The 12,436-nt window shown below is 51.6% G+C and overlaps 1 protein-coding gene across 1 annotated transcript in view; it reads left to right on the top strand.

Annotated features, from left to right (window-relative positions):
* The window catches only part of ints3 (integrator complex subunit 3), a 39,357-nt gene that overhangs the window by 13,106 nt on the left and 13,815 nt on the right, over positions 1-12,436 (top strand). The window contains exons 9-11 of the mRNA XM_072448390.1: positions 1,081-1,398; positions 11,985-12,091; positions 12,164-12,277. Of these exons, the coding sequence (XP_072304491.1) occupies positions 1,081-1,398; positions 11,985-12,091; positions 12,164-12,277 (539 nt within the window). The remainder of the gene's footprint in view (positions 1-1,080; positions 1,399-11,984; positions 12,092-12,163; positions 12,278-12,436) is intronic.

The raw sequence follows: 12,436 nt of genomic DNA, 5'->3' as shown, positions 1-12,436 counted from the left end.
TCTCCTCACTCGCTCCCTCTCTCTCTCCCCCCTCACTCTCTCCTCTCTCTCTCACTCACTCACTCACTCACTCTCTCTCGTCTCTGTCCCCCCTCACTTCTCTCACTCTCTCCTCTCTTTCTCTCCTCACTCACCTCCTCTCTCTCTCACTCACTCTTTCTCTCCTCACTCACTCTCTCTCTCCTCACTCCCCCCCCTCACTCTCTCTCTCTCCTCACTCACTCTCTCTCTCCTCACCCTCACTCTCTCTCTCCTCACCTCACTCCTCTCTCTCTCCTCACTCCCCCCTCCTCTCTCTCTCCTCCCCCCCTCACTCTCTCCTCTCTCTTTCTCTCTCTCTCTCTCTCTCTCTCTCTCTCTCTCTCTCTCTCTCTCTCTTTCTTTCTCTTCCTTCTCTCTCTCTCTTTCTCTCTCTCTCTCTCTCTCTCTTCTCACTCACTCCCCCTCACTCTCTCTCTCTCTCCTCACTCCCCCCCTCACTCTCTCACTCTCTCCTCTCTTTCTCTCCTCACTCACTCTCTCTCTCCTCACTCACTCTCTCTCTCCTCACTCACTCTCTCTCCTCACTCCCCCCCTCACTCCTCTCCTCTCTCTCCTCTCTCTCTCTCCTCACTCACTCACTCTCTCTCTCTTCCTCACTCACTCTCTCTCTCCCTCACTCACTCTCTCTCTCTCACTCACTCCTCTCTCTCCTCTCATCACTCTCTCTCTCCTCACTCACTCTCTCTCTCCTCACTCACTCTCTCTCTCTCCCTCACTCTCTCCTCTCCTCACTCACTCTCTCTCTCCTCACTCCCCCCCTCACTCTCTCTCTCTCTCCTCTCTCTCTCTCCTCACTCTCTCTCTCTCTCCTCACTCACTCTCTCTCTCCTCACTCCCCCCCTCACTCTCTCTCTCTCTTCCTCACTCACTCTCTCTCTCCTCACTCACTCTCTCTCTCCTCACTCCCCCCTCACTCTCTCTCTCTCTCCTCACTCACTCTCTCTCCTCACTCACTCTCTCTCTCCTCACTCACTCTCTCTCTCCTCACTCCCCCCCTCACTCTCTCTCTCTCTCCTCACTCACTCTCTCTCTCCTCACTCACTCTCTCTCTCCTCACTCACTCTCTCTCTCCTCACTCACTCTCTCTCTCCTCACTCCCCCCCTCACTCTCTCTCTCTCTCCTCACTCAACTCTCTCTCTCCTCACTCACTCTCTCTCTCCTCACTCACTCTCTCTCTCCTCACTCACTCTCTCTCTCCTCACTCACTCTCTCTCTCCTCACTCACTCTCTCTCTCCTCACTCCCCCCTCTCTCTCTCTTCTCTCTCTCTCAGATCATCCCTCACTTCTTTCCTCCACTGGAGACTCAGGTTCGTCAGGGCGTGTTCAACTCTCTCACCTTCATCATGGAGAGAGAGTTCTGGCGTGAGTAACATCTTTTTATACGAGTGTAAGAGCTTCATGTCCTCCTCTGTCCCTCTCTCCTCCTGTCCCTCGCTCCCTCTGTCCTCCTCTGTCCCTCGTGAGCTCTGTCCACCTCTGTCCCTCGTGAGCTCTGTCCTCCTCTGTCCCTCGTGAGCTCTGTCCTCCTCTGTCCCTCGTGAGCTCTGTCCTCCTCTGTCCCTCGTGAGCTCTGTCCTCCTCTGTCCCTCGTGAGCTCTGTCCTCCTTTGTCCCTCGTGAGCTCTGTCCTCCTCTGTCCCTCGTGAGCTCTGTCCTCCTCTGTCCCTCGTGAGCTCTGTCCTCCTCTGTCCCTCGTGAGCTCTGTCCTCCTCTGTCCCTCGTGAGCTCTGTCCTCCTCTTTCCCTCGTGAGCTCTGTCCCTCGTGAGCTGTCCTCCTTTGTCCCTCGTGAGCTCTGTCCTCCTCTGTCCCTCGTGAGCTCTGTCCTCCTCTGTCCCTCGTGAGCTCTGTCCTCCTCTGTCCCTCGTGAGCTCTGTCCTCCTCTGTCCCTCGTGAGCTCTGTCCTCCTCTGTCCCTCGTGAGCTCTGTCCTCCTTTGTCCCTCGTGAGCTCTGTCCTCCTTTGTCCCTCGTGAGCTCTGTCCTCCTCTGTCCCTCGTGAGCTCTGTCCTCCTCTGTCCCTCGTGAGCTCTGTCCTCCTCTGTCCCTCGTGAGCTCTGTCCTCCTCTTTCCCTCGTGAGCTCTGTCATCCTCTTTCCCTCGTGAGCTCTGTCCTCCTCTGTCCCTCGTGAGCTCTGTCCCTCGTGAGCTCTGTCCTCCTTTGTCCCTCGTGAGCTCTGTCCTCCTCTGTCCCTCGTGAGCTCTGTCCTCCTCTGTCCCTCGTGAGCTCTGTCCTCCTCTGTCCCTCGTGAGCTCTGTCCTCCTCTGTCCCTCGTGAGCTCTGTCCTCCTCTGTCCCTCGTGAGCTCTGTCCTCCTCTGTCCCTCGTGAGCTCTGTCCTCCTCTGTCCCTCGTGAGCTCTGTCCTCCTCTGTCCCTCTTGTTCCATTCTGCTTGATGTCCTCACGCTCTTTGAAGCGTGCTTTGAAGTCAGGTACATACGATACACACTTGGAAACCAAAGGAGAAAAGGTCGGACTCTGAAAAATGAAGTCCAAAGAATAAAGTCTGGCGGTGATGCAACCGCCACAAAACAACAACAACAACAACAACAACAACAACCACTGGGGAAATACGTGGACTTTGAAAGACCAAAGTAGTAGAAGAAAAAGTGAAGAATGGAGTCTATAGGATAAAGTCTAAAGAATACAGTCTGACGGTGACGTAACACTTCAACTGTCCTAAGAAGATCACAAGTTCTCTCTCTCTCTCTCTGTCTCTCTGTCTCTGTCTCTCTCTGTCTCTCTCTCTGTCTCTCTCTCTGTCTCTCTGTCTTTCTCTCTCTCTCGGTCTCTCTCTCTCTCTCTCTCTGTCTCTCTCTCTCTCTCCAGGATCTAAATATCAAGCTTTTACAGTCACAGTTCAGTTTGTCTCCTGTTTTCAAACTGAACGACCCACTGTCGACCAGAGCGTGAGTGTCTTCAGTGTCTTCCCTGTCTTCAGTGTCTTCCCTGTCTTCAGTGTCTTCCCTGTCTTCAGTGTCTTCCCTGTCTTCCCTGTCTTCCCTGTCTTCAGTGTCTTCTGTGTCTTCAGTGTCTTCTGTGTCTTCAGTGTCTTCCCTGTCTTCAGTGTCTTCCCTGTCTTCAGTGTCTTCCCTGTCTTCAGTGTCTTCCCTGTCTTCTGTGTCTTCAGTGTCTTCCCTGTCTTCAGTGTCTTCCCTGTCTTCAGTGTCTTCCCTGTCTTCCGTGTCTTCCCTGTCTTCAGTGTCTTCCCTGTCTTCAGTGTCTTCCCTGTCTTCAGTGTCTTCCCTGTCTTCAGTGTCTTCCCTGTCTTCTGTGTCTTCAGTGTCTTCCCTGTCTTCTGTGTCTTCCCTGTCTTCAGTGTCTTCCCTGTCTTCAGAGTTTTCCCTGTCTTCAGTGTCTTCCCTGTCTTCAGTGTCTTCCCTGTCTTCAGTGTCTTTTGTGTCTTCAGTGTCTTCCGTGTCTTCAGTGTCTTCCCTGTCTTCAGTGTCTTACCTGTCTTCAGTGTCTTCCCTGTCTTCAGTTTCTTACCTGTCTTCCTTGTCTTCCGTGTCTTCCTTGTCTTCCGTGTCTTCAGTGTCTTCCCTGTCTTCTGTGTCTTCCCTGTCTTCAGTGTCTTCCCTGTCTTCTGTGTCTTCCCTGTCTTCCCTGTCTTCTGTGTCTTCTGTGTCTTCTGTGTCTTCCCTGTCTTCAGTGTCTTCAGTGTCTTCCCTGTCTTCAGTGTCTTCCCTGTCTTCCCTGTCTTCCCTGTCTTCAGTGTCTTCAGTGTCTTCCCTGTCTTCAGTGTCTTCAGTGTCTTCCGTGTCTTCCGTGTCTTCAGTGTCTTCCGTGTCTTCCCTGTCTTCAGTGTCTTCCCTGTCTTCAGTGTCTTCCGTGTCTTCCGTGTCTTCAGTGTCTTCCGTGTCTTCCCTGTCTTCCGTGTCTTCCCTGTCTTCCGTGTCTTCCGTGTCTTCCCTGTCTTCAGTGTCTTCAGTGTCTTCCGTGTCTTCCGTGTCTTCTGTGTCTTCCCTGTCTTCTGTGTCTTCCGTGTCTTCCCTGTCTTCAGTGTCTTCCGTGTCTTCCCTGTCTTCCGTGTCTTCCCTGTCTTCAGTGTCTTCCGTGTCTTCCCTGTCTTCAGTGTCTTCCCTGTCTTCAGTGTCTTCCCTGTCTTCAGTGTCTTCCCTGTCTTCAGTGTCTTCCCTGTCTTCTGTGTCTTCAGTGTCTTCCCTGTCTTCAGTGTCTTCCCTGTCTTCAGTGTCTTCCCTGTCTTCCGTGTCTTCCCTGTCTTCACTGTCTTCCCTGTCTTCAGTGTCTTCCCTGTCTTCAGTGTCTTCCCTGTCTTCTGTGTCTTCAGTGTCTTCCCTGTCTTCTGTGTCTTCCCTGTCTTCAGTGTCTTCCCTGTCTTCAGAGTTTTCCCTGTCTTCAGTGTCTTCCCTGTCTTCAGTGTCTTCCCTGTCTTCAGTGTCTTTTGTGTCTTCAGTGTCTTCCCTGTCTTCAGTGTCTTACCTGTCTTCAGTGTCTTCCCTGTCTTCAGTTTCTTACCTGTCTTCAGTGTCTTCTGTGTCTTCCTTGTCTTCCGTGTCTTCAGTGTCTTCCCTGTCTTCTGTGTCTTCCCTGTCTTCCCTGTCTTCAGTGTCTTCAGTGTCTTCTGTGTCTTCTGTGTCTTCTGTGTCTTCCCTGTCTTCTGTGTCTTCCTTGTCTTCCTTGTCTTCCGTGTCTTCAGTGTCTTCCCTGTCTTCCCTGTCTTCTGTGTCTTCCCTGTCTTCCCTGTCTTCCCTGTCTTCCCTGTCTTCAGTGTCTTCAGTGTCTTCTGTGTCTTCTGTGTCTTCCCTGTCTTCAGTGTCTTCAGTGTCTTCCCTGTCTTCAGTGTCTTCCCTGTCTTCCCTGTCTTCAGTGTCTTCAGTGTCTTCAGTGTCTTCAGTGTCTTCCCTGTCTTCAGTGTCTTCAGTGTCTTCAGTGTCTTCCGTGTCTTCCGTGTCTTCCGTGTCTTCAGTGTCTTCCCTGTCTTCCCTGTCTTCCCTGTCTTCCCTGTCTTCCCTGTCTTCAGTGTCTTCTGTGTCTTCTGTGTCTTCCCTGTCTTCTGTGTCTTCCTTGTCTTCCGTGTCTTCAGTGTCTTCCCTGTCTTCTGTGTCTTCCCTGTCTTCCCTGTCTTCCCTGTCTTCCCTGTCTTCAGTGTCTTCTGTGTCTTCTGTGTCTTCTGTGTCTTCAGTGTCTTCAGTGTCTTCCCTGTCTTCAGTGTCTTCCCTGTCTTCCCTGTCTTCAGTGTCTTCAGTGTCTTCAGTGTCTTCAGTGTCTTCCCTGTCTTCAGTGTCTTCCGTGTCTTCAGTGTCTTCCGTGTCTTCCCTGTCTTCAGTGTCTTCAGTGTCTTCCCTGTCTTCAGTGTCTTCCCTGTCTTCAGTGTCTTCCCTGTCTTCAGTGTCTTCCGTGTCTTCCGTGTCTTCAGTGTCTTCCGTGTCTTCCCTGTCTTCCCTGTCTTCCGTGTCTTCCGTGTCTTCCGTGTCTTCCCTGTCTTCTGTGTCTTCCCTGTCTTCCCTGTCTTCCGTGTCTTCTGTGTCTTCTGTGTCTTCCCTGTCTTCAGTGTCTTCAGTGTCTTCCCTGTCTTCCCTGTCTTCCCTGTCTTCCCTGTCTTCAGTGTCTTCAGTGTCTTCAGTGTCTTCCCTGTCTTCAGTGTCTTCAGTGTCTTCCGTGTCTTCCGTGTCTTCAGTGTCTTCCGTGTCTTCCCTGTCTTCAGTGTCTTCCCTGTCTTCAGTGTCTTCCGTGTCTTCCGTGTCTTCAGTGTCTTCCGTGTCTTCCCTGTCTTCCGTGTCTTCCCTGTCTTCCGTGTCTTCCGTGTCTTCCGTGTCTTCCCTGTCTTCAGTGTCTTCAGTGTCTTCCGTGTCTTCCGTGTCTTCCGTGTCTTCTGTGTCTTCCCTGTCTTCTGTGTCTTCCGTGTCTTCCCTGTCTTCAGTGTCTTCCGTGTCTTCCCTGTCTTCCGTGTCTTCCCTGTCTTCAGTGTCTTCCGTGTCTTCCCTGTCTTCAGTGTCTTCCCTGTCTTCAGTGTCTTCCCTGTCTTCTGTGTCTTCAGTGTCTTCCCTGTCTTCAGTGTCTTCCCTGTCTTCAGTGTCTTCCCTGTCTTCCGTGTCTTCCCTGTCTTCAGTGTCTTCCCTGTCTTCAGTGTCTTCCCTGTCTTCAGTGTCTTCCCTGTCTTCTGTGTCTTCAGTGTCTTCCCTGTCTTCTGTGTCTTCCCTGTCTTCAGTGTCTTCCCTGTCTTCAGAGTTTTCCCTGTCTTCAGTGTCTTCCCTGTCTTCAGTGTCTTCCCTGTCTTCAGTGTCTTTTGTGTCTTCAGTGTCTTCCCTGTCTTCAGTGTCTTACCTGTCTTCAGTGTCTTCCCTGTCTTCAGTTTCTTACCTGTCTTCAGTGTCTTCCTTGTCTTCCGTGTCTTCAGTGTCTTCCCTGTCTTCTGTGTCTTCCCTGTCTTCCCTGTCTTCCCTGTCTTCAGTGTCTTCTGTGTCTTCTGTGTCTTCTGTGTCTTCCCTGTCTTCTGTGTCTTCCTTGTCTTCCGTGTCTTCAGTGTCTTCCCTGTCTTCTGTGTCTTCCCTGTCTTCCCTGTCTTCCCTGTCTTCCCTGTCTTCAGTGTCTTCTGTGTCTTCTGTGTCTTCCCTGTCTTCAGTGTCTTCAGTGTCTTCCCTGTCTTCTGTGTCTTCCCTGTCTTCAGTGTCTTCAGTGTCTTCCCTGTCTTCAGTGTCTTCCCTGTCTTCCCTGTCTTCCCTGTCTTCAGTGTCTTCTGTGTCTTCCCTGTCTTCAGTGTCTTCAGTGTCTTCCCTGTCTTCTGTGTCTTCCCTGTCTTCCCTGTCTTCAGTGTCTTCAGTGTCTTCAGTGTCTTCAGTGTCTTCCCTGTCTTCAGTGTCTTCCGTGTCTTCCGTGTCTTCCGTGTCTTCAGTGTCTTCCCTGTCTTCTGTGTCTTCCCTGTCTTCCCTGTCTTCCCTGTCTTCAGTGTCTTCTGTGTCTTCTGTGTCTTCCCTGTCTTCTGTGTCTTCCTTGTCTTCCGTGTCTTCAGTGTCTTCCCTGTCTTCTGTGTCTTCCCTGTCTTCCCTGTCTTCCCTGTCTTCCCTGTCTTCAGTGTCTTCTGTGTCTTCAGTGTCTTCTGTGTCTTCTGTGTCTTCTGTGTCTTCCCTGTCTTCAGTGTCTTCAGTGTCTTCCCTGTCTTCAGTGTCTTCCCTGTCTTCCCTGTCTTCAGTGTCTTCAGTGTCTTCAGTGTCTTCAGTGTCTTCAGTGTCTTCAGTGTCTTCCCTGTCTTCAGTGTCTTCCGTGTCTTCAGTGTCTTCCGTGTCTTCCCTGTCTTCAGTGTCTTCAGTGTCTTCCCTGTCTTCAGTGTCTTCCCTGTCTTCAGTGTCTTCCGTGTCTTCCGTGTCTTCAGTGTCTTCCGTGTCTTCCGTGTCTTCCCTGTCTTCCCTGTCTTCCCTGTCTTCCCTGTCTTCCGTGTCTTCCCTGTCTTCAGTGTCTTCCGTGTCTTCCGTGTCTTCCCTGTCTTCTGTGTCTTCCGTGTCTTCCCTGTCTTCAGTGTCTTCCGTGTCTTCCCTGTCTTCCGTGTCTTCCCTGTCTTCCGTGTCTTCCCTGTCTTCAGTGTCTTCCCTGTCTTCAGTGTCTTCCCTGTCTTCAGTGTCTTCCCTGTCTTCCGTGTCTTCAGTGTCTTCAGTGTCTTCCCTGTCTTCAGTGTCTTCCCTGTCTTCAGTGTCTTCCCTGTCTTCCGGGTCTTCCGTGTCTTCCGGGTCTTCCGTGTCTTCAGTGTCTTCCGTGTCTTCAGTGTCTTCAGTGTCTTCAGTGTCTTCAGTGTCTTCCCTGTCTTCAGTGTCTTCCGTGTCTTCCGTGTCTTCCCTGTCTTCCCTGTCTTCCGTGTCTTCCGTGTCTTCCCTGTCTTCCCTGTCTTCCGTGTCTTCCCTGTCTTCCGTGTCTTCCGTGTCTTCCCTGTCTTCAGTGTCTTCCGTGTCTTCCGTGTCTTCTGTGTCTTCCCTGTCTTCTGTGTCTTCCGTGTCTTCCCTGTCTTCCCTGTCTTCAGTGTCTTCAGTGTCTTCCGTGTCTTCAGTGTCTTCCCTGTCTTCAGTGTCTTCCCTGTCTTCAGTGTCTTCCCTGTCTTCCCTGTCTTCCCTGTCTTCCGTGTCTTCCCTGTCTTCAGTGTCTTCCCTGTCTTCCCTGTCTTCAGTGTCTTCCCTGTCTTCAGTGTCTTCCCTGTCTTCCCTGTCTTCCGTGTCTTCCCTGTCTTCAGTGTCTTCCCTGTCTTCCCTGTCTTCAGTGTCTTCCCTGTCTTCAGTGTCTTCCCTGTCTTCCGTGTCTTCAGTGTCTTCCGTGTCTTCAGTGTCTTCCCTGTCTTCAGTGTCTTCCCTGTCTTCCGGGTCTTCCGGGTCTTCCGTGTCTTCAGTGTCTTCCGTGTCTTCAGTGTCTTCCGTGTCTTCCGTGTCTTCCCTGTCTTCAGTGTCTTCAGTGTCTTCCCTGTCTTTCGTGTCTTCAGTGTCTTCCGTGTCTTCCCTGTCTTCAGTGTCTTCCCTGTCTTCAGTGTCTTCCCTGTCTTCCGTGTCTTCCGTTTCTTCTGTGTCTTCCCTGTCTTCTGTGTCTTCCCTGTCTTCAGTGTCTTCAGTGTCTTCCCTGTCTTCAGTGTCTTCCCTGTCTTCCGTGTCTTCCCTGTCTTCCCTGTCTTCCGTGTCTTCCCTGTCTTCAGTGTCTTCCCTGTCTTCCGTGTCTTCCGTTTCTTCTGTGTCTTCCCTGTCTTCTGTGTCTTCCCTGTCTTCAGTGTCTTCAGTGTCTTCCCTGTCTTCCCTGTCTTCAGTGTCTTCCCTGTCTTCCGTGTCTTCCGTGTCTTCCGTGTCTTCCCTGTCTTCCCTGTCTTCCCTGTCTTCCGTGTCTTCCGTGTCTTCAGTGTCTTCCGTGTCTTCAGTGTCTTCCGTGTCTTCCCTGTCTTCCGTGTCTTCCGTGTCTTCCGTGTCTTCCCTGTCTTCCGTGTCTTCCCTGTCTTCCGTGTCTTCCGTGTCTTCTGTGTCTTCCCTGTCTTCCCTGTCTTCCGTGTCTTCCGTGTCTTCAGTGTCTTCCGTGTCTTCCGTGTCTTCAGTGTCTTCCGTGTCTTCCCTGTCTTCCGTGTCTTCCCTGTCTTCCGTGTCTTCCGTGTCTTCCGTGTCTTCCGTGTCTTCTGTGTCTTCCCTGTCTTCCCTGTCTTCCGTGTCTTCAGTGTCTTCCGTGTCTTCAGTGTCTTCAGTGTCTTCCGTGTCTTCCCTGTCTTCCGTGTCTTCCGTGTCTTCCCTGTCTTCCCTGTCTTCCGTGTCTTCCCTGTCTTCAGTGTCTTCAGTGTCTTCAGTGTCTTCAGTGTCTTCCGTGTCTTCCGTGTCTTCCGTGTCTTCTGTGTCTTCCCTGTCTTCTGTGTCTTCTGTGTCTTCCGTGTCTTCCCTGTCTTCAGTGTCTTCCGTGTCTTCAGTGTCTTCCCTGTCTTCAGTGTCTTCCCTGTCTTCCCTGTCTTCCCTGTCTTCCCTGTCTTCAGTGTCTTCTGTGTCTTCTGTGTCTTCTGTGTCTTCTGTGTCTTCCCTGTCTTCAGTGTCTTCAGTGTCTTCCCTGTCTTCAGTGTCTTCCCTGTCTTCAGTGTCTTCAGTGTCTTCAGTGTCTTCAGTGTCTTCCCTGTCTTCAGTGTCTTCCGTGTCTTCAGTGTCTTCCGTGTCTTCCCTGTCTTCAGTGTCTTCAGTGTCTTCCCTGTCTTCAGTGTCTTCCCTGTCTTCAGTGTCTTCCGTGTCTTCAGTGTCTTCCGTGTCTTCCGTGTCTTCCCTGTCTTCCCTGTCTTCCCTGTCTTCCGTGTCTTCCCTGTCTTCAGTGTCTTCAGTGTCTTCCGTGTCTTCCGTGTCTTCCGTGTCTTCCCTGTCTTCTGTGTCTTCCGTGTCTTCCCTGTCTTCAGTGTCTTCCGTGTCTTCCCTGTCTTCCGTGTCTTCCCTGTCTTCCGTGTCTTCCCTGTCTTCAGTGTCTTCCCTGTCTTCAGTGTCTTCCCTGTCTTCAGTGTCTTCCCTGTCTTCCGTGTCTTCAGTGTCTTCAGTGTCTTCCCTGTCTTCAGTGTCTTCCCTGTCTTCAGTGTCTTCCCTGTCTTCCGGGTCTTCCGTGTCTTCCGGGTCTTCCGTGTCTTCAGTGTCTTCCGTGTCTTCAGTGTCTTCCGTGTCTTCAGTGTCTTCAGTGTCTTCCCTGTCTTCAGTGTCTTCCGTGTCTTCCGTGTCTTCCGTGTCTTCCGTGTCTTCCCTGTCTTCCGTGTCTTCCGTGTCTTCCCTGTCTTCCCTGTCTTCCGTGTCTTCCCTGTCTTCCGTGTCTTCCGTGTCTTCCCTGTCTTCAGTGTCTTCCGTGTCTTCCGTGTCTTCTGTGTCTTCCCTGTCTTCCGTGTCTTCCGTGTCTTCCCTGTCTTCAGTGTCTTCAGTGTCTTCCGTGTCTTCAGTGTCTTCCCTGTCTTCAGTGTCTTCCCTGTCTTCCCTGTCTTCCCTGTCTTCCCTGTCTTCCGTGTCTTCCCTGTCTTCAGTGTCTTCCCTGTCTTCCCTGTCTTCAGTGTCTTCCCTGTCTTCAGTGTCTTCCCTGTCTTCCCTGTCTTCCCTGTCTTCCGTGTCTTCCCTGTCTTCAGTGTCTTCCCTGTCTTCAGTGTCTTCCCTGTCTTCAGTGTCTTCCCTGTCTTCCGTGTCTTCAGTGTCTTCCGTGTCTTCAGTGTCTTCCCTGTCTTCAGTGTCTTCCCTGTCTTCCGGGTCTTCCGTGTCTTCAGTGTCTTCCGTGTCTTCAGTGTCTTCCGTGTCTTCCGTGTCTTCCGTGTCTTCCCTGTCTTCAGTGTCTTCAGTGTCTTCCCTGTCTTCCGTGTCTTCAGTGTCTTCCGTGTCTTCCCTGTCTTCAGTGTCTTCCCTGTCTTCAGTGTCTTCCCTGTCTTCCGTGTCTTCCGTTTCTTCTGTGTCTTCCCTGTCTTCTGTGTCTTCCCTGTCTTCAGTGTCTTCAGTGTCTTCCCTGTCTTCAGTGTCTTCCCTGTCTTCCGTGTCTTCCGTGTCTTCCCTGTCTTCCGTGTCTTCCCTGTCTTCAGTGTCTTCCCTGTCTTCCGTGTCTTCCGTTTCTTCTGTGTCTTCCCTGTCTTCTGTGTCTTCCCTGTCTTCAGTGTCTTCAGTGTCTTCCCTGTCTTCCCTGTCTTCAGTGTCTTCCCTGTCTTCCGTGTCTTCCGTGTCTTCCGTGTCTTCCCTGTCTTCCCTGTCTTCCCTGTCTTCCGTGTCTTCCGTGTCTTCAGTGTCTTCCGTGTCTTCAGTGTCTTCCCTGTCTTCCGTGTCTTCCGTGTCTTCCCTGTCTTCCCTGTCTTCCCTGTCTTCCGTGTCTTCCCTGTCTTCCGTGTCTTCCGTGTCTTCTGTGTCTTCCCTGTCTTCCCTGTCTTCCGTGTCTTCCGTGTCTTCAGTGTCTTCCGTGTCTTCAGTGTCTTCCGTGTCTTCCCTGTCTTCCCTGTCTTCCGTGTCTTCCCTGTCTTCCGTGTCTTCCGTGTCTTCCGTGTCTTCTGTGTCTTCCCTGTCTTCCCTGTCTTCCGTGTCTTCAGTGTCTTCCGTGTCTTCAGTGTCTTCAGTGTCTTCCCTGTCTTCCGTGTCTTCCGTGTCTTCCCTGTCTTCCCTGTCTTCCGTGTCTTCCGTGTCTTCCGTGTCTTCCGTGTCCTCCCTGTCTTCAGTGTCTTCAGTGTCTTCAGTGTCTTCCGTGTCTTCCGTGTCTTCCGTGTCTTCTGTGTCTTCCCTGTCTTCTGTGTCTTCCGTGTCTTCCCTGTCTTCAGTGTCTTCCGTGTCTTCAGTGTCTTCCCTGTCTTCAGTGTCTTCCCTGTCTTCCGTGTCTTCCCTGTCTTCCGTGTCTTCCCTGTCTTCCGTGTCTTCCCTGTCTTCAGTGTCTTCCCTGTCTTCCGTGTCTTCCGTGTCTTCCCTGTCTTCCCTGTCTTCCCTGTCTTCCCTGTCTTCCCTGTCTTCCGTGTCTTCTGTTGAGTCTCACCTGTCCCTCTTCTTCTTCTCTGCTCTCAGGCACTTGGCTCCTCTCTTTGATAATCCCAAACTGGACCGAGAGTTACGAGCGATGCTGAGGGACAGGTTCCCTGAGTTCTGCAGCGCCCCCTCTCCTCCCACTGAAGGTACTGCACGCCTTGTGTCCTGACTCTAACCCTGGTGTAACACCGTCTCTTTTGTCTCTTTTGTCTCCTCAGTCAAGTTGGAGGACTCGTCTCTTCTGGATTCTAACCTTCTGGACAAAGACGAGGCGTGTTACGACAACACAGAGGCGGCGTTTTCTGACGACGAAGAGGAGCTCAGCACCAAAGGTCCAGAGCCTGATCCAACAGGAACGTCTTCAAACATAAACCTATTGTGTCTCATTCTAAATGTCTCTCAAATCAAAAGAAATATCTCCAAATCCTTTTTCTATAAACACTGTTCTGAAGGTTTCAAATAACAACATTTATGCTTTATTTCTATTGCTT

The sequence above is a fragment of the Eucyclogobius newberryi genome, unplaced genomic scaffold (assembly GCF_026437365.1).
Source record: "Eucyclogobius newberryi isolate DKJ021-1_F unplaced genomic scaffold, fEucNew1.0.hap1 SCAF_16, whole genome shotgun sequence".
NCBI classification, from domain to species: Eukaryota; Metazoa; Chordata; class Actinopteri; order Gobiiformes; family Gobiidae; genus Eucyclogobius; species Eucyclogobius newberryi.
This window is presented reverse-complemented; position numbering and strand designations above follow the sequence as displayed.